Raw genomic sequence first — 24942 nt, 5'->3', positions numbered from 1 at the left:
ATGCAAGCGTATGGTGGGATGAGCAAATAGGCAAGCACAGCCCAGTCGTGGCTAGCTAAAACTGCTGCTTTTTGCCCAGTGCTTTGTGATGTTTGGCTTCCAGTGGTGTAAACTATGGCTTTTCTCTTTGGGAAAGGTCCTCCACTTTGCAGCACTTGGAAACTATGTTGGCTTTGGAAAATTGAAGGTATTGTTACTGTGTGGCCCTAGGAAAATAGTACTTTTATGTATAAAAATCTGGAAGGAAGCACAACTGTGAATGAAGCCCTGTTGTCAGGACTTTCAAGGAGAGTCTTACAGCATAACTGTGTTTATACAGTACCTTCCTCTTGAGAACCTCAGAGCACTTGATGAATGTTATAGTAACCTGTCAGCATATATAGGGAGAGAAGGTGAAGAGAAGTCAAACTACTGAGCATAGCAAGGGGGTGTTACCTACCTGGGTCCCATCCTTACAGCATAGTATATACTCTGTTGGGGTTTGGATAATGTGGTTGGTTAACCAAAGTGCACCCTTGTCTTTTCCCACATGTAGGAAAGCATCCAGCTTTTTTCCCACATGCAGAAAAACATCCAAGCATTTTACTGTGCTTGCAGCTGTGCTCTAAGGGCATCTCCCTGGCATGCGTCCTGCTGCCCTTAGGGTCACCTATGGTGAGAGAGAGGTTAAATATTTGTCTGTATTCTGGTCTCCCTTTGCATCAGCCACACAAATGTGGTTCTGTTACTGGAGATGGTGAGGCTGCCCTGAATTCGCTCTTGTCAGCACCTGGCCTGCTTTCAGTTTTGGATGCTGAATTAGAAATGTTGTGCAGACCTCCATCTCTGAAAGTGCTGGTTAACCAGTGGGAGAAATCAAACCCTTGCAGATGCCTGCTTGAAACATCCTAAAGAAGGGAGACATCTAAAATATTCCCATTTGAAAATGTTGTCATATAATTCAAAGGTGTTTTTGTTAATCCACAGTTAAGACATGTGCTGGAAGTAATATATGTGAATTGGTGTTGCGGCTGTCTCTGCTGGCTTCTGTGGTAGGGGAAAACATCATTAAATGCATTTTAAAAGAAATGAACTAATTTTCAACCAAATTTACTGCAGTAAATTGTTATAAATACCTGACCCGCCAAAAGTAGGTTTGGAAATCTTTTATTGTGGGGCAAACTCAAAGAGCAAAACCCGCAGCACTGGGTGTGTGAGTCTAGTCAGAGGCGCACCAAACAAGTTCAAATATGATCTGCTTATACCACTGTGGTTGCATCAGGCATATACATATTCCTTGAAATGATTTGAATAACTCCACTCGCACTGCACTTGCGCTTTTCAGTTGTTGGGGTCCTCTGGTAGTCATGCAAGGATGAAGTCAGATGTAGATATCTTCCTCGTGGTGAACTTTAGACCCGAGAAGGGCAGCTTGTTATCTGTTTAGCACAGCACTTAGCGAAAAGCCAATCTCTAGTTCTCACAAAATGAATACATACATTTTGCAGTGGTTCTATTTTTTCTGATTTGATATGTGAAACCAATGACATCTTACTTTTTCATAATGTTTTGCCTTTCCTTATTGCCTTCCATTGAGTAAAATGGATTTCCATGTGAAAGCCACACAGAATGTCACAGCTCATCTTTAAAGTTGAGATGAGTTTACTCTTTCAGTATTTCTTATTTTTCTATTTCTCTTCATTTGCTTGAAAGTACCTGAACAACTGTTTTCTAGTAGCTTATTGCTTGCAAAATTAGCACTGTTGTACTATCTAGAAACAGTATTTCAAAATGAGCCTCAAGCAACAGGCTTAACATCTACAAAGGCACCAGTTTCATATCTGTGCATAATGTTTAAAGAAATCCCTGTGAAGACCCATATGGTTTTGCAAAGAATCAGTTGATGAATGAATGCTGAGTTGTGTAGCTCATTCATGGTAGCCCCTTAGGCAAGTCCCAGTGAGAGGTAGGCTATTTAATTGTTTCTTTTTTAAACCAAGGACAAAATTGTGTTTGCTCAAGTTGCTGAGTTTCCCTCCCCTTCACCTTTTTAATGAACACAGTAAATATCCACCATTTAAATATTTCCATACTCTCTTCATCTGGACCAACCTGATAAAAGGCTGAAGAGTGCCATAACACTGAAGAATTAATTTAGGTGCAAAAGTCACAACCACTCTGCACCTGCATTGATTTTCCCCCGACATGACTTTTCTGGGCTGTTCAGCACAGGGGAGTGCAGGACACTGTGGAGTGCTGAGGCAGAACGCAGCATCACCTGCTATCCCTTCAGAGCCTCAAGGTTGAACATTACTATCAGTTTACACCTGGTTTCAGCAAAGCCTGAGCCTGCTGCTTTGCATTATGTGGATTGTGACAGGTTGTTGATTCATGAAGTTGCATTTCTTACTTCTGTACTCAAAGATCAGCAGGAGCAACAGTTACAGTCTACGAGTTCTCCACAGTGCTCCTTGCAGGAGCAGAGTCTGTTGCAGAAACACTGTCCCCTTCACCATCTCTCCAGAATACCCAACATTATCATCATTGGCAAGAGGTACTTGCAATGGGAATATTGTCCTACAAGGAATCTTCAGGCATGACCAGCTGGTCCATCCAGAGATCATCTCCAATTGGTCCAGTATCTTTGGCCAAACACATAGGCAAAAATAGCCCCAGAATTTTGTACGCTGACACCAATTATTTGGTTCTGGGGCTTATTACAGTAACGAAGAGCCATTTGTTCCATCACAAATTTAAAAGGTCAGACTGATGGCTCTAGGATGGATTGCTTCAGACTTCTGTGTAAAACTAAATTTTCTGGTGTCTTTACTAGATGACTCTTTGCCTGGGATTCTTTTCCAACTTTGCAATAAAAGAGCATGTCAGGCAGAAAGAAACTGCATTGAACTTTTGAGATAGCTGTATTCAGCTTAATGATATGAAATTAAAAAGGAGGGTTTCTTTTCCTGCCAAATTGGAACTTGGGCAAAAAACTTCCTTACAAATAAATTGGAGTTAAAATAACTCTGGTTTCAGGCCTGAAGATGCAGAAACATGATAAACACTGATATTAAATTGTCACAGAGTTTGTGCCAGTTGAGTTGCAAAGAAAATACTGACCTTCTATGTGAGATGAACAGATGCTTAACCACCGGTTTGATTCAAGCAGAAGGATGACAGTTATTTGAAAGCTCTGAACTACCTCATAAGGGGTAAGGACTATACTTAAACAGGTTCTCAAAGGAGAAACAGTCTATTCATTAAACCATCAATAATGCAAGGCCAAAGATACTTGGCGACCTCCTCTAATTATGTGAAATATTGACTGTGACAACACCAGCCTACAGTAACATTTTATAATTCTGTCATAGGAGATGAATGAACATGCTCAGTGTGGTCTAGATCACTAATTAAATAACCATTTGTAAGTTGGAGGAAGCAGGAATAGCTGTGGGAGAACCATCACAAATCAAGAAGCATCTTCCTGCATGTAGCTTATACTCTTGTCTAGAATAATTTTTTACAAATGATTCTATAGCATTTCCTGAAACTGCACACCAACATTGACACACTTGACTAGTATCAATGAGGGTAAATTGCTTTTTCCTCCATGGAAAGATCTATGCAGACTCTGACTGGGATTTAACGAGCATTTTTCTGTATTAGACAATATATATCCACATCAAAAGTTCGTATTTCTATATGAGTGCACCCACAGAAGATCAAGGCACATCCCATTACACTGCAAGCAGGTATCTTTGGGGGTCTGGGGGTACCAGCCTTTAAGGCAGAACTTGGATCAGACGGTTCAGAAAAGAAGGAGCTTGAAACTTGTTAGCATGTAGAAAAGCAGAGTGCAGAGGAAGAGAAGAATGCCAAGCTTCCAATAAGAGCAAATCCAGACCACATTCTGCCTGAAGACCCTCTGATGCTAAATCATACAGAGACCAAAATGCCACTCAGGTGTATGCAAATAGAACTGCTTTGAAACATATGATGTTAGCAGAAGTTTCTTAACTTACAGAGACTGGTTTGGGTGTCACATTGACTCATTGATGGTAAACTTCCGAAGTCCTTTCTGCCTGACATCTGAGCTCTTCCATCCCTGGAAAGCCAGAGCCTGTGACAGAACTGTGGTTTCTTGAGCTGGTTTCTCCAAATGAGAGACTGCACAGAGCTGTGGCTTCAGATACCCAGAGGAACTGTTTTTTCTTCTTTTCCCAAGGATGTGGAAAAGGAGAAAACTGCTCTGAAGCTACTAATAGCTGTAGCACTGCCTCCAGTTAAAATGGGAGTGATGAAATCCACTCCTGATGTGAAACTGTTGTCATCACTATCGAACACAGATAAGTAGCGGGTCAACATATGTCGTACAGCCATTGCACAAACACCATCTGACCAGTTTTCCATTTCAGATTTCTCTGGCCTGTTGGTGCAGCGGGTAGCTTGAACACACAGTGATGTTGTAATCACTCATTCACAGGAGCGAGTCCTCAATCATCCGTCAAAATCCACTGTATTCCTTCAGCACCAGGGGAGTGCCCAAACAAGCATGTTCTCAGCCTTCAGGCCGTTTTGGTATTTCTATCACCTTTTATGAGCAGCAACCAAGAAAGCCACATGGATCAAAATAAGCTTTTCTAGGAGATTTCATTTACTGTTATGATAAAAGAACTTTTTGTCTTTGTGAAGAGGTTTTTTATACAGGTCAGCTTTTGCAGACAGAAGGAAAGTCCCTGGCTTGAGGAGGTCACAAGGTAGTTGGGACAAAACCTGAGTGCAAAGACCACAATTTGAGAAAGAAGGAAACATTGAGGTATAACTAAGATGGAAGTGTCTTGATAAGAAGGCAGCAGCAAGTCTTCTGAACTGTCTGGAGCCATACATTAATTTATGCTTTTAAGGGAGTGTTTTCCACTTTCATGAATCAATATGTAAGTGGGAGCAGAATGGGAAAATATTTATTCACATTTTATGTACTAGGATCCCTTTGTGTGCCCTCAGTTTCTGCAGCAAGAGCATCATGCCAGTCCCACTGACCAACATACAGCTATTCTTTGATATTGTGCACTACTACATCCCAAAATATTTCACAAAATTTCAGGCAATTGAACCTCAATACAGCGTGGAACAAGACTTGTAGGTACAGTCAACACATATAAAGAATAAGTTGATTTTAAGAAGACATTGCAATAGCCTCCTAGAAAAGCTAAGTGCAGAATTTGGGGCACTGACTCCATCCCCTGAGCTGCAGCACCCCCAGCAACACGTCCCTGCCCCAATGTGAGCTCAGCGGCGTGACTCATGCAGCCACCTGTGTTTTGTGTTTCAGCTTGTTTCATGCAAGCATTCAAAGGCCTCTTAAATGAATCATTGCTACTTTTCCTCTTTGCACGAGTCATAATGTTAAAATTATACCAAATTCTGAAAAAGCAGGGTTAGTGAATATGCCTCAGTAAACTGTACACAACATTTGCTTGACTTCCTATTCAGATTGACATGAAGGTCAACCGTCAAGCTCTCCAAGAGGGACTGTAGATGAAAGACCAACCTTTTTTCTTCCTTAATAATTTCTCCATAAAAACTGGGTCAGTTATTAATACATCAGTAAAAGGTAGCCAGGGTGAGACTTTTTTTCTGGCAGAATCTGTCATCTATGAATTTACATGAGTCTCCTCTGGAGCGACCACTTCAACAGCCTCCAGCATGGGCTTGCAGAGCTCCCAACATCCAGTTCTGCTCCAGGTCACGTAACTTGAATTCTAGGAAACTGTTGGGTTTAAAAAAATCTGCAGAAAACTGGCACTCAGTAATTTCAAATGGACAAGATATATTTATGGGGATTGGAGAGAGAACTGTGCTAGCAACAGCAGTCTGAGCTGGGTGACAGCCTCCTTTCATCTTAAATCACAGAATATACTCGGTCATTGCCCTTGTCACTGCACTCCTACATGGCTGCAAAAGTGGCATAGCCACGGAGAGCCACAGCTTCCTGATTGTTTAGGAAAAATGTTTTCTAAATTTAATTAGAAATTATCTTGTTTATTTGATGTAAAAAAGATACCTAAAGGTATATCTTTTTTAGGAAAATACATATCTATGATCTATTTGAACTCACAGAACTATGGGAAATATAAAGTACTTTACATTTTCAGGTAAAAGTAAAAATGAACTTTACAAAGCTCTGAACTTCCCTGCCCTTCAGCAAAAATGTGGCTAGTTAATTATCATCGAATCACAGAACGGTTGGGGTTGGAAGGACCTTAAAGATCATCTAGTTCCACCCCCCCTGCCACGGGCTGGGACACCATGCATCTATTATTATACGCACAAATTGTATATATTTTGCCCTACCTAAGAAGCCCGCGGCATTTCTAAATTTCTAAACCACACGCAGGAGGACCGCTGGCGACAGGGCTGGCTGAGGGGGGTGCGAGGTGCACCCCCCGTGTCCCCCGGCCGCTTGCCGCTGGGGCCGGGGCCCGGGGCTGCGTTTGGGCGCAGCCCCCAGCAGATGGCAATGCAGGAAAGCCGGTAGCGGCCCAGCCCCGCAGGAGCTGGGGCTGAGACCGCTCTCCTCGGGAGAAAAAGCACCGCCTCAGAAACCCTCCTCGGCATTTTTAACGTTTTCTGCAAGGCAGCAAATAGTTTTCACTATCAGCAAGGGTTTGGGGTTTTTGGGTTTGGTTTTTTTTTTTTTTTCCTTGTTTGTTTGTTTGTGTTGTTGTTTGTTTTGTTTGTTTGTTTTTAAAATGTAGGATTTGAATTTACAGGCTTGCAGCATTGAGCTGTAGCAATAGGTTTGATGTCCTAGATCCAAAATCTTAGGGGTCAGCTGTGAAGATCACAGAATCTTTTAGGTTGGAAAAGACCTTTAAGATCACTGAGTCCAACTGTTAACCCAGCATTGCCAAGTCCACCACTAAACCATGTCCCTAAGCATCACACCTACAAGGCTTTCAAACACCTCCAGGGATGGTGGCTCCACCACTTCCCTGGGCAGCCTGTTCCAATGCTTGACCACCCTTGTAGTGAAGACATTTTTCCTAATATCCCATTTAAACCTCCCCTGGTGCAACCTGAGGCCATTTCTTCTTGTCCTATCACTAGTTATCTGGGAGAAAACACAGAAACTCACCTTGCTACAGCCTCCTTGCAGGTAGTTGTAAAGAACGATACGGTCTCCCTTCAGCCTCCTTGTCTCCAAAAGATATCCAACTGCCAGGGGGTTTTGGCAATCAAAGTTGGAAATTACACACACAGACATAAATATATAGATGCATATGCCATATAAATATAAATCTGGCATGTTATATTTATCTGTACACACACACACACACACACACACACACACACACACACATAATATATATATAGGAAATGTCACCTAAGAACTCCACTCACAACATACTCTCTTGTCGCATCTTCTGTGAGCAAGGCCACACTGTTTCCATGCCAGGAATAAGTCTTTAAACAATCAGAGTCTTTAACATGATCAGTCTTGCAATAATGTAGCCAAAGAAGAGCTTTTATTTTAAGAAAACATTCCTGAGTATCACATCAAGGAAACCACTTTTAATGACAGCTTCACTCTGAGAAAGCACTGAAACTGGAGGTATTTTCCAAACAGAATGACTCAGTGCCTTTCCCTGTGCTTGTAGGGGAAAATGGATGTAGAAAAACTTTCAGAAATATAAAGAAGCATTGAAAGTCTCTAGTGGCACACTTTGCCTTTTTTTCTGAACACGCACCCACCAAAAAAACCCCCCACTCTAAAGCAAACAAAACCACCCCCCAAAACCAAAACCAAAATCAAAATCAAAACACACATACACACACACCCACACACCCCCACACACCCAAACTCTTAAGGCAATAAAAAAAGCATGGAAGATATTTGGGCTTGTTAAAAAATTAATGAAAAATCTTGACTGCACCAAAAAGCTGGTGAAAAAGCTTCTTTTCCCCATTGTATTAAAACTGAAATAACTGCACCTGGCAGAGACATGGCTCTTACTCAAAAGGCCAATGATGGTGAACTGAAATCACAACTGAGTTGCCAAAACGCTGCCATGGGCACCATAACCACAGGCTGGTTAAAGTGACTCCAGAACAAATGATGGAAATGCCAAGAAGTCCACTTATATGTGTGCAAACACAGCATGATATTGCTTACTACAAACAAGTAATCCAAATTATTTACAGTTTCCATATGCTTATATCACTGCTTAGTCTGTTTTCAATGGTGCAATAAAAACCTATTTGGAGTGCTTAGGAAAACAAATGCATATGTCGCAAAAATACACTGTATGATCTCTTCAAAAGTATCATAGGTGACTGGCTTTGAATTGCACAGGAATACTTTAGCAGTGTTCTGGATTTACTGCTTAGAAAAGCAGCAGTTCTTGCTATTTCAGAACAGCTTATTTCAAATATGTCTATATTATTTTGAATCATAGTGTGGCAACAGCAGGGTTAAACAGTTTCAGAGCAATAATGAAAAGCTGTAAGTAGTGAACATTTACCTCTGTAAAATGTGTAAATAGCACAGCCAATACTAAAGTATACAATTTTTCCAAAGTTCTTCAAAAAAATATCAGTGATATATAGGAAGTATACAAGAACAAACTGCAGAAAAGAAATAGTTGCAATAGTGCCGATAAGTAAAGACTTAAATCATTTTGATTACTGAGAGATAACTTGTTCATAAAATAAAAGGATCTTCAGAGAAAAGTATTGCATATTAGATGATCTTGAGTACAGCAGTGAAAAACAGAAGAAACAAAAGATGAATTCAAACTGGAAACCAGGCACATATTTTACCAGTGAGGAAACAGATTCTCTGTCTCATGATGATGTTTTTCTGACAGATGTGCTCTAACCAAACAACTCTGGATTGTAAATAGTTCTGAAACTCAACAGCTAAAATCAGGACACAGGAGATCTATCAGTCCTGGCTTTTTTGGAAGACATTACATTACGGAGAAGACTTTTTACACAAAACAGAGGTGGCAGGACATGAAAAACTGTGTGACTTAGAAAGTAACTATTAGAGCAGGAGCCGTGACCACTCCTGCTGTGAAGTTGTCAGTGGACCCTGGAGAGAAGACGGGACAGAGGGAGAGTATTTTGCAAATAGACGAATATTCCCAATTTCAAGACTCAGTTACCTAAGGAGAGATAATGTGGAAACTGTAAAAGTAGCCCCTCTCACTGCCCACAGCAGGGAGGACTGCCTGGAGCAGATGTTGTGAGGCTGAATTTTTAATCTTTGGGATTTTAACGGAATTGATCCATAGCAGTGCATTTAATGGAATTTGCACAAAGTTTTAGAACATTCAAGAAACTGTTGCTCTAAGAGACATTATGTTTTATTGTCACTTCAGTCAAGTGTGAGACTTTCTGGAGGAGCCCAAAGCTCTAGTTTGCTGCTTCCAATATGCAATCAGGCCATAATTTTTATTCTAAGCTTCTAGAACAATTTTGATGGTTTGATTTTTTAAATGGTGTGAAATAATGAAAATTATGATTCATTTTAAACTTGTCAGATCCTAAATGGAAGTATTATTTTGCAATAATAATTTTAGAATAGACCTGAATGTTCAGTGCTAGGTTTGTTGGCCCAAAGGTTCTTCTTGGCTTCTTCAGCCAAGACGACAAAAATGGTACTAGCACTCTGATTTCTTTTCATGCTGTTCCTGGAAATACGAGGTTTGGAAAGAATTTAGGCAAATACCTTATTCAGATCAAAATCTAATCTGTATTTCACATCCGCAAACACAGAGATCGCAGCCTATGTTATTTATGGTTTCCTGATGCAAAGAAACCAGTCATCATCCTTTGCTAATTGGTTTAGAATAAGAGAGGTATTTCTGGATGTGGCAACTGCTAATCTTACTTCAGTGAGAAATTCTTAATTTTACCTGCTCAGAGGAGGGCTCCAAATATAGGCAATATGTTTTGGCCAAGGGTAGGATAATTTCTCTCTTAACAAGGTAGGTGACATTCTTTCCAATTATTTTAAAAATGAAGACACATTAGATGTGTCAAAGAAGGTCTGTTACTCACCGAAGGAGCAAAACAGCAATTCAGCTGTAGTTACTGTGCTTTTTTCTATACCTAGTAGTTAAACCGAGTAATTTACTCTCCTATAAGAACAGTACCCTTTTTATTCACTGTTTTTTGAAGTAGGATAATGCATCACTGAAGCTAGAAAGCTGGCAAGTGAAATTCAGAGTAAACAGGTACCACCAAAGTCTGGATCATCAGGGCATGTGTCTATCCAAGATCAACATTTACAAAGTTCTCCTGCAAAAAATCAAAACCCAACAGATTTGTACCAGTAACAATTCCCACCTACATCTGACCATCTAACAAGATGAGACCACAGACCTGATGGTGTTCATCCCATCCTAGGGCTGCTGCTCCCGGACCTAGCTGTGCCTCAGTTTCCACACATGTGGCTTAGCAGTGTAGCTGCTCTTGGCATCCTCTGGACCCAAAGGACGGGCAAGCTGCAAACACTTTGAGGGCAAGACCCATTTACAGGCTCCATAGACTTCAAGCCTGTTCTGCTCAAGCCTTATGCTGACTCCAGAGAAGCTGGGAAGCAGGCTGTAATACTTCTGAAATAGGAACATTACACTAGACTAAGCTGATGGGAGCTGTGGGTTACCCTTCGTAATGCGTATCCTCATACTACTCAGGATTCTCTCTGCAGCTGGCGGAGAGACAGCACGAGCCAGGGCTGCTTCTTCACTCACTCCAGCAGCTGCCCCAAGAGACACTCTCCTGGTACATCGCCTCACCACCTGGCCTGAATTCTTCTCAATTTCCTATGGTGGAAGTCAACCCTGATGTTCCTTATGGCCATGATTAGGAGCAGGTAATTTCTGGTGGCCATGAGATCCTGCGCACAGACGATCAGGAGAACAAGGTGATGACCTGAGTGTGCACAGTTTAAAATAGAAAATCACGTCACGGTCTTCATGGAGAAACAGCCTCTTCTCCTACAGCACTCAGCAGAACAGCTTATACTGAGGAACCACCCAGTCTTCCAAAATGAGGAGGGGCAGCAACAAGCGTATGGTGGTTCAAAACCTTCCTGTTGGGTTTTCACCCTCCTGCACAGCCATTCTGTCAACAGGGGACAGAGCTGGGCAAGCAGGCCTGGTTCCTGCTGAGGAGTTAGGTGGGCATTACGGCACAATGCCAGGATGACGTCTACCTGGCAAGCAGTAACGTAGAGCTCTATACAATGTTTTCCCTAATGACTGCATCCAGGGTGACCTGAGCTTTCCTAAGACCAGTTCCCCCCTTACCTGCTTCAATATTTAATAAGCTACGTCTACGGTTTGAGTCGGTAAAGCTGCTACTTTAAACAAAGGAGACATCTCCATATGGGGTACGCACGTGCATCATGAAGAACTTCCCACAGCTCTGGTCTTGGCTTTTCTGGGCAGTTTGTCTTGCTGTGCTTTGCAAAGGAAAAGGAAATTGTCTTCTGATTTTATTATCTGTTTGTTTCCTTTTGGGGAATTTGTCTATATGATCCTGCTTAATCTCCATGTGTGGGGAACAAAATATTTAAGTTAGTTAATGATCTTTTTGTCCTGAAGTGAATAGACTTTATCATTGTTCTCTCCTCTTTCTTCCCTCTGGCTCTGTCAGGAAAAAGTCCTGGCTGGGAATTCAGATGAGCTCCCTGGGAAAATCTGCTCCTCTGCTCTGTGGGGTAGATAAAACTATTTCCTTAAGAAAAGCGCAACATAAAAGTTAATCTTATGGGATAGGAAATAGGAGTTGGTACAGATGTAGGTCCCAAGCCCCCGGCTGTTATCCCCCACTTAACCAGCTTTATTTTTTTTCATTTATTTGGGAATAAAGGAAATGTATCCTGAGCCAGCTGGGCTGGGAAGGGATTTCTGGTCACTCCACCGACCAGCTTAGTGCTTCCCTTGCTCCAGCTTCAGTGTAGGGGGTACGGCCATGAGCAAGCAGGACTGTACTCCAGCTTCCAGCAAAGCAGCGCCAGACCCCTTTGCAGCCCTTGCTCCTGCAGCTCGATGGTAGCACCATGTCAGGGCTGCATCTCGCTGTTTCTAAGGCTCAACACATTGGAGGCTCAAAGCCCTCCACAATCATGGTGTATAAAGAGGACTCTTTCCATTGAGGCCCTAATTAACAGCTGAATGAATTCCAGTGGTAAAACCATCTTGTTTATTGGTTGGTCCACTCCTCAAGGCTACCTGTTTAACTCCTGCGTCATATTGCCGCATCCTCTGGGCTGAGGCTGCTGCTGGTTTTGTCCCACCAGCACATTCCTGCTTATTGTGGAATGTCAGTAATGACAACCAGTGCCAGAGCCCCACCAGTTGCCTGCCCTTCACATTACCTGTTATCCTATCTGCCCCAGCCAGATCCCCAGGCTAATTCCCATTCTTCTCCAGTTGTTACCTAATGTCATCACGTGATACTACACTGCAGCAGGATTTTGTTTGAGAAGATTCATCTTAACAGCAGTGGTCGTCAGGGTGGTACGGCATAGTTATCCTCAGTAAACATCTCCATTTCACGTTCACTTACAGTTGCCCTTCAGGATGACTTTTTTCCCCCCCCTTTCCTTAAACATCAGTGACTTAAAAATCAGAGGCTTTCCATTCACGTGATACCACCCCCAGGCTGGATGCTGGAACAGCTTCTCTCCACTAGATCTGAACAATTAAGAATTCCAGGAGAGCAATCGCTTGCTTTCTGCAACTTGTGCACACTTTTTTTCACTTCCATGTTGCTGTTATTTCTGCTTTTCTCAGTGTACCTCCTCCACACCACCCACCAACGCTGAACATGGTCATCTTTATTAGGAGCAAGCAGCAAGGTGCTGGGTTTACTTTTGTAATCAAGTCTGTAATCAATCTACCACACAGGAGTTTCGTGTTGATTTTTTCTTCTTACTTGCACTTCTAAAAACTTCTGCAGGTTTTTTTCTCTCTTTGAAAGATAGCTGGCTGATAGCATTTCTTAACTGACACTCTCATTTTTAATAAGTCAAAACAGTTTTTTTCACTCAGCAGCCTTTTCTATTTCTTTTTGTTCCGCTATTTCCTATTGTTGTTCTTGCAGTGATAATTATCCTACAGCTGATTTCCTCTGGCTTACAATACAGACCTCTGATAATTGTAACATGGGCAAATAGCAGGATTTTGTGTCAGAGTCTGAAATATCTTATTCAAAACTGAGCTCCTCAGTGAAATTAACTGGTTGCTAGCTAGCAATGATAAGGACTCATTTCATTGTTGAAATGAAGAATTTCTGTTTACAGGGTCTTAGAACTTCAGTTCAAACTGAATTCAGGACCAGGTATCTTGAGTTTTTTTCAATGACTAGCTCAGATACGTGGTGAACTTCTCCCGAAAGGCAACTATAATGCAGAACTACTTTGTGTGGGCTCTATAGCTGTTGTGCCAAAACTCTTCAGCCCTCACACCCAGCAGTAACTGGGCTATAACTTCTTGCTCCCTCTTGTTGGCTGTAAATTTCTTCCCCTGTGTGCCACAGATACTTCATGCTACTTACAGAACCTACCTGGCTACAAGAAGATACATTAGTAAAGAGGTAAGAACTTCTGCTGTCCACCTCTGCCCATCCTCAAAGCTTAGGTAACAGGGCCAACTCTTTAAAATAAATGAATAAATTAAATTTGTTTTAATTTAATGCCTTTCAGCATGGTTGGTGCATATTGCAAAACCAACCAGACACTGAATCTTTGGAAAAGTATAATGGCAGGGGAGGTCCTGGTGAATATCTAACCTGCAGGTGCCCCTCCTCATCAAATAGAAAGAAATAGTTATTATAGCATTCAGTGCCCAGAAGAAACTAACTTGCAGTGTATTTGTTCAAGGATCAGGTGAAGATCAGACTTGATCAACCCTCTTGTTGATCAGGGTTTATTTGGTGCACTGATTCAGAAGGCATGGAGCTAGGCAGCTGGCACAGCACGCTGTCACTACTGCCTGGGTTTGCCTTTAAAGACGCAAATTATTTGTACCAAATGCCAGAAAGTCACACCACAGAAGAATCAGTCTTCACCGCTGGGTCAACAAAACAAAACAAAACAAAAAAAGAAGCCTCAAGGTGGAGTGTGCTGGTGAATACAACCAAAAAATCTGGCCTGAGGAGTACAGGACTGAAACTGGGAAGCCCGAAGGCCCACGAGCCTGCCACTGGGACAGTGTGAACTGTGCCACAGACTCCAGGACACAGCAGGAAGAAACAACGTGCTGAGCAGAATCTTGGTACCTCATTACAGAGCATGGAAAACGAGGAGAGAAGAGATTTAAATACTCCTTTTGGTATATCCAGTGACCTCTGTAACGTGCTACAGAGACACCCAGTGCACAAGATCAGTTTAGCCACAGGTCTCAAAGCATGCTTGGATAAAAGTGTTTGGCATGTCTCCCAACACACTCTGCTCAGGCTACCCGAAGAGAAAAAAAAAAAAAGAAGAAAGAAAAAAAAAGCACCACTTTTCTTCTGATTAGTGGTCTATTAAGCACATTCAAAGGCTTCCTTTTGGCAGATAACCAGCTGTACATAATTTTCTCATGCTTCCTCTCCCAAATCATCATTTTCTCCAAGAAGTAATCTTATTAATGAGGAGGAAAGGACAGGCTTATATTAAAAAAACCCCAAACCATACCAGCCTCTCAGTCTTCAAAGCTTCCTGCAAAATATTTTGCCTGAGCATGGTATCAGCTTCACTGCTTCCACCTACAATGTGTTCTGACCTCAGCATCTTGAACCCTTCTCATCTTGTAGGTAATGGAATGCTTCAACCTGAAACAGGTATTGAAGAAACCCACAGCATTGTGAACAGTTACCAACAGGAGAAGTTAGCAGTACATCTCTCTCCTTTCGCAATACTGGAGAATCTGCAGCGTTTAGCCCAGGGGTTTGCACCACAACAAATAGAAGGAAAGGTTAAAGGCAGTTCTCAGCCTCCATGTAACTGTGGAAATCAGAAAAACCCATCCTGACCACAACTGGGACAAACCGTTGCCTTCCAACAGGAACACCATAACAAAAATCCAAAGCCTCAAGTCCAATTCTGTTAAATTGCTTGGCAAGACTGAAAAAACCCATCATGGTAAATGATATTGCTCATTTCCAGCCAGCCAGATCTTGAGAAGAGATAGTCTTCACTTTACTAATCAAACTTTTCCATTTCAAAAGGATGTCCTTCGTTGTACAAGCAGTAACTTGTACCCTTCAGGAAATAAACACTGCCTTTTGACTTCCACCTCGGCACACTGCCAGGCATTTAGATGATGTGGGTTATCCATAAAAAGACTAGAAATCTCATCTAAACTAGCTGATGGCCACTTTTTGATTGATATGAAACACAGGCATTGCTGGTAACATGCATACACCCAGCAGAAAAGGCTTGGATTCTATGGAGCACGTTACAGCTGTACTTGTTGGAAGTTTTGACATCTGGTTACAGTCAGGTTGCGTAACTGCTTTCCCACCCTACTTTTTACGACCTTACTGCTACACAAGATATTGCTAGAATGAGACAGGTTTAACAACATCTTTACCCAAACTCTGACCTGCTGAGGAAAGCCTCCATAACCTGCCCCACCTCCACCATACTTGTAAAGTCCTCTTCTCAGCACCCCCACAGGCAGGAATCAATGCAGTGAGAGAACAGTTACTAAAACAGCGTTTACAGGCAGGAAGCTTACTACGAGCCACATACCGCTCCTGGCTTGATGTCTGAACCACCCGTGATAATGAACTACGACGTGATGCCTCTGTTGGATTCTGAGCTCAAAGCTAAAGAAAGTAGTCGGGGAATGCAAACCAGAACTCCAAGCTGCACCAAAACAATCCATCCCTGCCATCGTTTCTGACCCTTGTGAAGCTGGAAGGCTTCTAACACCATGCCAGGGCAAGCCTGCAAGCAAAAGCCAGGCTATGGGTGCATGTACTGGACACAGTCGACTGGGGTCAGCCAGGAGGCTGCAACTGTCTGTATCAACCAGGTCCCACCAGAGTCAGAATAGGTTGTTGGGATTGCAGATTTCGGGAGTGAGCCATCACAGTTAATGAACAGCTGAAGCTCCCCTACACTCCTTCTGGAACATCTTCCTTTATAATACACCATCAGAGGCTCAGACCTCGTGTTGGCACGCAGCCCTCTAAAATTACCCTTTCCATAAACAGATGCCCTTTGGTTGTAGCACAGCTGCTCTCCTCCCCTCCCTTCCCAAACTAGTTTTTTTGGGAGCGTGAATTTCTCCACCACTCTGCTTAGACTACAGAAAGCAAAAAGGGCTGAAATCTGAGGAAAGCACAGCGCTAACTAGTACTTACAGAAGCAAAAAGCAACAATTTCCGTGCCCTACAATTCTTGTGCAGTTACCACACATTTCCTCAGGGCCAGATAAGAAATCTACCCCTTCCTCCCTGCTTTAGCCTTTTATGCATTCTGTGAAGTAGGAAAAAGTGAGGTTGCCATCCCCAGAGTTATCCTTGCACTTCTGCTATGATGCAGTGAAGAAAAACTGATGTTGTTCCACTTGGGCTTCAGCAATGCTGCTCCCCAGCAGCAACATCCTCTCTCCTTGTGAGCTGATGATACTTCAACTCTTGCCCCACGAGAAAGAACAAGATCAGTTACTGCTTAACTGATAGCCAATTACAGCAGCTACTGCTGCAAGTTCTCTCGTTATCTGCCTCCACCTGCTCTTGGCTGATTGCTTTTGTTCGAAGGAATTGCTAAGCCTGCTACTTCAAAAACAGACTCTTCCAGCAGTAAGGGCAGGAACACCAGTCTCTGCCAAGCTGGCACTGCTCAGTGTTCCACATATCCCGGTTCTGAAGCACCAACAACATATGCATACTGAAAAGGGAACCTTTTCAGACACACCTCCCTGGAAATGCCACTGTATTTACAGTTTCAGAATGGCCAATACAATCAGTTTATAGAACTGTGATTTTAAGTATTGAGCATGAACAGAAGTTGTTAGCATTCTTTAAAGCACTCAGTCATACATCAAAATCTCACACTTAACATCTCCCACAAAATAGTACTAGAAGAAGCACCCTAGGATATGAGGCAGTCTGCTAGGAAGCAACTGAAAAAAAGCTTCAGGATTGGAGAATGGACTGTACTGTTCACATATGGAAAGTTTAAACCAAAACCAGTTATTTGACTGAGATGCTCTGATGTGGGAGCCTTAATAATATTTATGGTTGTGCTGTGGTGGTGTTTTTCATTGTTTGGTGACTTTTTTTTTTAATCTTGCAGAACACTGAAACACAACACGTGGAAGCTGTACTCCTTTTAAAAGACACCCTGATAAAAGTTAATTTTTTTTAGCACTTAAATACAAAGCAGCTTTCTGATTTTTATAATCAAGAAATGGAAAACAATTTTTATTAACATGTTTTACATTTACAATCTTTTATTAGCTAATCAACATCAACATGCAAAAATAAGCGCTAAATACAAACCTCTACATATGGTTTTGTTTAAACTACAATGGTTTAATTCTTTTGAAAAGTCATGTGTTCTGTAGTTGTTAAAATTGACTATTAGTTTCAGTAATGAATACTATTTAGACCCTAAAATTATGTAATCATCCTGCAAGGCATCTTCAGAAACTTCGCCCAACACTTAAGAATACCAGCTCATTTTCATGTGAGTACATTCTCAAAGCAAGAAATAAGGCAGTAGCACTAATGATTTCATATTGAACCCTATGCACATAACTAATAACTTTAGAAGGACTTTAACACTATGGTAGACTGGAAAAAGAACATTTAAACAAGCATTGGATTTTGCCTGAAATGTTCTCAGTTCCTCTTGACACTTATGCAACCTCCTTAAAATATTTGGGTTTGGAAAAAGACTTCATACTCCTTCAAACCAGTCCCTAGTTGATCCTCCAGAGAAGCCAGTCTCGTGTCAAAGACATCAATATCTTCCCATGGAAATAAGTTACAGAATTCATGTTCAGGATTACTTCACGAGAGGATCATAAAGAAGGCAAAGAGGAGCTTAAAGGAGAACATATTGGTAGTACTGAAATCTTTGTTAACAAAAGGGTCTTGGACAATTTGAAAAAGAGGGAAGAAAAATGGATTTAATTTCAAATCTGTTGTAACTTTTCCCCCAGTGCAAGTGTCCATCTTTGAAGAAAGTTATCCTTTAGAAGATGAAAAGTACTTTTGAGAAGAGTCCAATTTTTGACCTTACATTACAAAACCTTAACAATCAAAATTTTATTTTTGTTTTTATTCAAGTACAAACTTAAGTCATAAATTCCTCTCTTTTTTTTTTAAAGAGTGTTTATTGTTGCTCATTGATCTTTGGTCGCAAGAAACAATAATGCCACCGACAGGTCTGACCCCCAGGGTGGCAGGTTTTGCTTCTTTGCCACACATTAAGGCCCCCCCCTTTACAGGGTATGCCAATATACACTGTGTCAAAATTCCAGCGGCACTTCATCATGTGTTTTATGAACCTACATGATGTAGACTTTCTCAGCTTGTGAGAAGTTGAAGACTTCTTTGGTTCTTGGGCAAATTACTTTGTCATCTTGACGAATAGAAAGCAGAGACTGAAAAAGAGTGAAATCAAAAGATAATATTCACAATAATAACTCAAAAGTATTATTTAACTACTTAGTAAATAAACTTAAAATTATAATCTGAAATCAAAATATCTTTGCCCACAAGTTACTTATTCTACATTATTGCTCTCCAGAAGGAAACTGTTCCTACGTAATTTGATTTCACATTATAAATTCACCTACTAAATCAGGTAGTAGCTCCTTTAAAGACCAATTAATCATATAAATATACAGTCCTTCAGCAGTTACAAGAAATTGTTTATCTTCTGATAATACAGAAGATACTTCTTTCTGATTGAATTTATAAGCTCTTTTTTGATAAATTTATTACAACCACGGCTATTTTAAGTTCAGCAAGTCATTTATTTCAACACTTACATTGTATCCATAGACATATCCATTTGGTAACATCATAGGAGGATTATTTTCGTTCATTACATCCCCCGAAATCTTGCAGACTAGTCGGGAGTTGGCACAATGTGCCATAGGCAGAGGCTGAGCCAGCTTGTTCAGGGATTTGCTACACACAGGGCAGTCTGGGTTTTTTGAGCTCCCATCCTCTTTATAACACTGTCTGTTTAACAGCAAGTTAAGGAACAGCCACCGCAGAGCGCAACAACAATTAGTTAATGACATATATTGGAAAAAAGGTAGTGAACTGCGCAGATATAGCCTAGGTTACAGAACATACAAGACCATTTAATTCAAGTTTAAAGTGCACATCTAAGAATCAAGTGCTTGTTTCAAGGAACAAGAGTGAGCAACAAGAATCTGGCACCCCCTCCAGGTAAAGTTTCTGATGTAGAAACCTTGAGTAGCACCAGTCCTCCTCTAATCACCATAGTGTGTAGCAAATCCAATTAATTTTCAAAAGATGCAGGATATATTTGAATATTCACATAAAAACAGAGAAGGTACATTTGTGTCCAAGTGCTTAAAAAATGGTAATTCTGACCCAGTTCACTGATTTTTGCAGATATATTCATTAACTGAAGACACATGGAAAGATAGCTTAGTATGCAAACACACTGTAGATCTCACCTTAATATTTTTCTAACATCATGCCATTTATTATAGTCCCCCCTTCATGTAACGGACAGCAATGCATACTCCATTTAAACAAGTCATGAGCAAAAGTATTCAAGTGTCTCATATCCTCTTTGAGCTCTCTGAAAAGCATCCACAGAATAAAAAAACCCACAATGTTGTTTTGCATTCGACAGTAGTATCTGCATTAAAGGATACGGTGTTTTTATAGCTGAAAGGCCTGCCTGGAGCGTTATAGTAAAAACAGAATTGTTTCCCAGCTGATGTAGTCTGTAGTTATCATATCTAAACTGCTGGATCAGCATTCTCCATCGAGCAGGGTCCAAGAGATCCTGTTAGAAAACCAACACAACTATAAGTTGTTTTCAATCTAATTGTGCCAGGCGGGGGGGGGGAAGCCTGGGAGTGGTACATTGTGCAAACTCACTAGACTGAATCCAGCACAAAATACAAGTATACATGCTAATGCATAGTGTGAATGTACTTGTTTAGAAAGTACCTTTTAACACTACTTTACTAGAAATATGACTTAAATCAAGTATTACTTAAAATAGCTGGCATAACAATATTCAACCTCCTTCTGTCATCTACCAAATGTTCTAATTAAGGTACGTAAATCCTGGTAGGGCTATTCCTTGCATTTAGTTTTCTAGAACACTTGTGAAGCAACATTAGTATTGTTGAGTGTTTGCTCTATAGTCTGAGCCATTAACATCAGTAAGCCAGAAATGTTGCGGGTTTTTGTTTTTATTTTTTTTTTTTCCCCCAAACCTTTTTTACAAGTCAGGCTAATTCTACTGATACCTCTTTGTAATATATAATGTTTACAGAGTTTTGTAAAAAGGTTTTAATTTGAAGAGCTGGCACAACCCCAGGGTAGAGAAAGCTTAGGTAAGCTATGCATTTAAGGACAAAATTCTTTAATATATATTGTACTGCTGTGCATTACCTAAAAGTACAGAGAATAGTATTTAAAGTAAACATTTTTTTTTCCATAGAACTAAACCCACAGGTCAAGAATGCATATGAACCCTAAAAGTAATGCTGAGAAAGAGTCATGTAAGAAGTGAAGACCCTTTGAAAATATATTTGTTATCTATACAGGCAAAGATATAATCCTTTCTTCTGCTAGCACCCCTTCTCCTTTGCATCCATGACCTGCACTTTGGTCAAGAGACATGGCAACGTTTACATATCTTAGAAATAAGTTCATACTACCGACTGTGCAAGCTACACTTTGAGGCAACTAAGAGAAATAATCCAGGGAGACCTTGCAGCAGCTTTCCCATACCTAAAGGGGGCCTAAGGAAAGCTGGAGAGGGAGTTTTTACAGGGGCATGTAAAGACAGGAGAAGGGGGAATGGCTTTGAACTGAAAGAGGGTAGGTTTAGGTTAGGTAATAGGAAGAAGTTGTTTACTGTGAGGGTGGTGAGACACCGGCCCAGGCTGCCCAGAGCAGCTGTGGATGCCCCATCCCTGGCAGTGTTCAAGGCCAGGCTGGATGGGGCTTGGAGCAACCTGATCTAGTGGAAAGTGTCCCTGCCCATAGCAGGGGGTTGGAACTAGATGGTCTTTAAACATCCCTTCCAACCCCAAACCGTTTTGTGGCTTTAGTATATTGTTTAGTTTATAAAACAGGCTTTTAAAGAAAATCAGTGACAGACAATATACTGAGTAACAGAATCTAATTCAAAACACATTATATCAAAATTGCTCAGCAGTGATTTTACCATGACATAGACACCAGGGTTTATGCTTTGCTCCGTACCACCTTGGCCCACTTGTCTTCTCCTCAGTTCCCTGCTCATCCAAATCAAGAACTGGAGAAGGAGGGACTCCACCACCACCTTTTCTTGTAGCCTGTATTGTGGAACTCCCCCATGGCAGAATGATCACACTGGCCTGAGAACTTTTATCTGGATGATGATAGTAAGTAATTTTTACTGTTTTATGAACAGGTTTGTCACTGTTAACCTGAAATTACATGTTAACAGAACTGTGTTTCAGGTGAACTTGAGAAATATCTTGTAGAAGTCCAACACTCAAAGAAGGGCTAAACTGGATTTTGACAGCAGTTGTCTGACAGAAGAATTATTTCTCCATCCCTTCTCTCTAGCAGAAACTGCCAGCTTCAATAGTGAAGTGGTTTATGTATAAGTACTAAATCTTAGCTGAGATTATGAAGTTGCGTGTCTCCATGAACACAGACATAATAGCTCCCATTAAACCAGGAACATCTTTGGGTGAGGGACGGAAGAAATGCAGCTCACAATGCAGCCCTGGTGTTTTTCAGACAAGCAATTAGAAAGCGAAATTACACAAAAGCTAAAGGAGGACACAAGTGTAGGTGATGGCTTTTGGAATCTCTTGAAATCCATCAGGAATATTAAGATGGGAGAGAGGAGTTGGGCAGCAGAAACAGTTGGATCATCTGTGAGTCTGCAGCTGAAAACAACAGCAAAGAGAAGAATTCACATGAAGAGGTAAAAAGATTCAGAGGCAAATCCACAGAAAAGGAAGGAATCCTGGACATAAGTAGTCTTTGTCTAAATCAACAAGCAGAACTGAGGCAGAGAACCTATACAGATGGGGACAAAAATAAATACACACACTTATCTTGCCTTAACTAATGCAAAAAGCACCGTTTCTGCCACCCAACTGCATATATGTTTGCTCTATCACCTGACCCATCTAAGGTCAGAATGTTCCCAGTGTTCCAGGATGAAGCTTTTGTTCTGACCTTAAGGCAATCCTTGAGAAGATGTGACACAGCCTACAACAGATTGATAATAAAAACAAACTATTACTAATCATTAAGAAAAGTCTATGATTAAGGGCCTAGGCGGTGGGAAAAAAAAGTAGATGCTACTAAGTGTCCAGTTGGAATAATTCCAGCCACAGCTACACAAGCTTGTTCAAAGGATATACAAAACAAGATGATTTTGCCAGAACATTAAATATGTTTCCCTTAAAGTCCCAAAAGATAGGACAACAAGCTGGAGAAAGTTGTCTTCATTGGTTATAGAGGATGCTTCTTCCCTTGGATTAATGAAAATAAATTGATTAGAGGTATTATGATCTGACAAACTCTCACAGATTTAAAAGTAATTTTACTTAAAGCAATTTTAAGAAGTCATTTATGCACAGAGCTCCTAGTTAACATATTAAAGGTACTGCCAAACAAGTGTGCACTCTATAATTCTGTTGATCTAGGTAATCATTAGAGGACCAAAACTGTAACTTCCATAAAATAGAATGTTTTAAGTAAGATCCATAAGATGTAGTAGGGAAATTGTTTCAACTGTCTGTTTGTATATGAAACACCACTAGCCTTTCCCCTTGCTCTCCCTCATTGAAACATTCTGTCCAAACTGGCCCTTAGAACAAAACACAGGATTTTTATTTCCTACCTATTTCTTTCTAACTACTGGAACAATGATAAGTTCTGTCTTACACCTATAGTCTTCTAATGCATCTATCATTTACACTTAACTCCCATCAAATGCGGACTCAAAAATACCAGTATCCTTCTAGGACTCTAGGATTACCAAAGAAATCCACGTTAATTCTGTGGATTGTTGGTTTGGTGGTTTTTGTGTGTTTGTTTTGTTAAACCATTGATTTCATCACTCATTGTTTAAAAAACACATGTTTATACTGGCTTGGCATTTCACAGGATTCTTGTCTTGCTTTGCCAGCCCAACTCTTGTCTACCTTTGGCCTCCAATGCCAAGTTTTTAAAAAAAGTGATTAGAACATGACCACAGAACGCACTCAATCTGTAGAAAAACTAATGAATTTTGCTTGATTCAAATTTAGATGTAGGTATTACCACTAATATCTACATAAATGTGTATACTCCAAATAAACAAACATTTTTAAGCATCAAAAACACTGCTTTCAGATCATTCAAATAATCTTCCCTTTCTTCAACCCAAGCACCACACAAACAGCAATTCGAGAAGCAGAATTAACAAATGCTGTTAGTGTATTAAGGCCACAGCTTAGCCAGTACGCCGAACAAAACTATCTCAGATTTTCCTTCGTACCTCCCCACCTTCTGCCTCTTGCTGTACATTTGCTTATCAGGCTTCTAGTCCCACAGATCTTTATAAGCCTAGCTCAGTGTGGATCTGTTATAATTAAGATCTAACTGCAACAATACAAATGCTACCTGGATTAACGTAGAGGCAAGGACTGGTTATTAAAATTAAGGACTATTATAAAGGAGGATGTTATAAAGTAAGATCAGAAAAACATTTCATATTCAGATTATCAGTGCATTTTCCTGCAAGGAAAAAGAACTTCAACATGTTATTTTATTATTCTACTGTACCACTGAATTTCAAGCAGAACATTACCTTATAGGGGGAGATATGAGTATCTGAAGGAAAGGCCAACATTCCCATCACTTGTCGAACCTCATCCAGCTGGCTTCCCTCAGCCTGACTGAAATGCTTTCTTGCATGTCTGAAATATAGAATTCATACCTTTATTAGATACCCTTGTTTCTAAATCAAGTAAATTTACATAATTATGTAAGCTTTCTGAAAAAAACCTCTATATTCTGCTCTCAAAACATTAACTCGAAAAGGTAACACATTTAAAGGGCTTAAAAAAATACACCCTGCAAATGTGAATGTAAGAATAACCTTAAGAACTAGCAAGTTTACACTTAAATTTCTTAGACCCCAGAACTTCCTACAGAAGCATGAATTCTTACCTCACGTACATCTAGAACGACAGATCCATGATTATTAGAAGAAATGTCTCTGCTTATGCACATTCAATGTATCGCACTTACTCTTTTGGCATACGCTCACAAATGAGATAAACGCAGTCTGGTAATCAGCTATTCCAAACCAAGGTGTTCAAATATCTACCTTGTTTATACTGATATTTGAGAGAATGTTTACATCTGAATAAGTAACTTTTTTTGTATAGGCTAGAAGGCAGTATCACTGTCTGTGCAGACTACAAGAAATTGCAGGGTAATTAAGTAGAAAACACCTTAAGAGCACGGTTTTTTTGCTAGGGAAATAAAATTAAGTAGAATTTCAGTACAAGTTTTTGTACTTCAACACATACTGATTTTAAGAGATACACACAGGCTGAAAACTTGGATATTTCAAAGAAGTGACAGAATTAACAGAAGTTTATTAAAAACAAAACCACAAACTTCAATATTTTTCAGGAAATTAGTACTAAGAAATCAAAGAATTATGATCAGATTATAATGATATTCAATTGCTTCACATCATTGTATGAAAGCCGCCCC

At 40.5% G+C, this 24942-nt stretch overlaps 1 protein-coding gene across 5 annotated transcripts in view; it reads right to left on the bottom strand.

Moving 5' to 3' along the window:
* Window positions 1–17427: 17427 nt before the first annotated feature.
* MAEA (macrophage erythroblast attacher, E3 ubiquitin ligase) overlaps window positions 17428–24942 on the bottom strand; it is a 54340-nt gene continuing 46825 nt past the window's right edge. For all 5 annotated transcript variants that reach the window (XM_040591922.1, XM_040591945.1, XM_040591911.1 and 2 more), the window contains 4 exons: window positions 24026–24134; window positions 19863–19996; window positions 18996–19191; window positions 17428–18605 (listed from right to left, as the gene is read on the bottom strand). In XM_040591922.1, the coding sequence (XP_040447856.1) occupies window positions 18510–18605; window positions 18996–19191; window positions 19863–19996; window positions 24026–24134 (535 nt within the window). In that variant the 3' untranslated portion in view covers window positions 17428–18509. The remainder of the gene's footprint in view (window positions 18606–18995; window positions 19192–19862; window positions 19997–24025; window positions 24135–24942) is intronic.

This window comes from Falco naumanni, chromosome 1, assembly GCF_017639655.2.
Source record: "Falco naumanni isolate bFalNau1 chromosome 1, bFalNau1.pat, whole genome shotgun sequence".
NCBI lineage: Eukaryota > Metazoa > Chordata > Aves > Falconiformes > Falconidae > Falco > Falco naumanni.
Note: the sequence above shows the minus strand (reverse complement) of the source record. Positions and strands in the feature narration are given on the sequence as shown.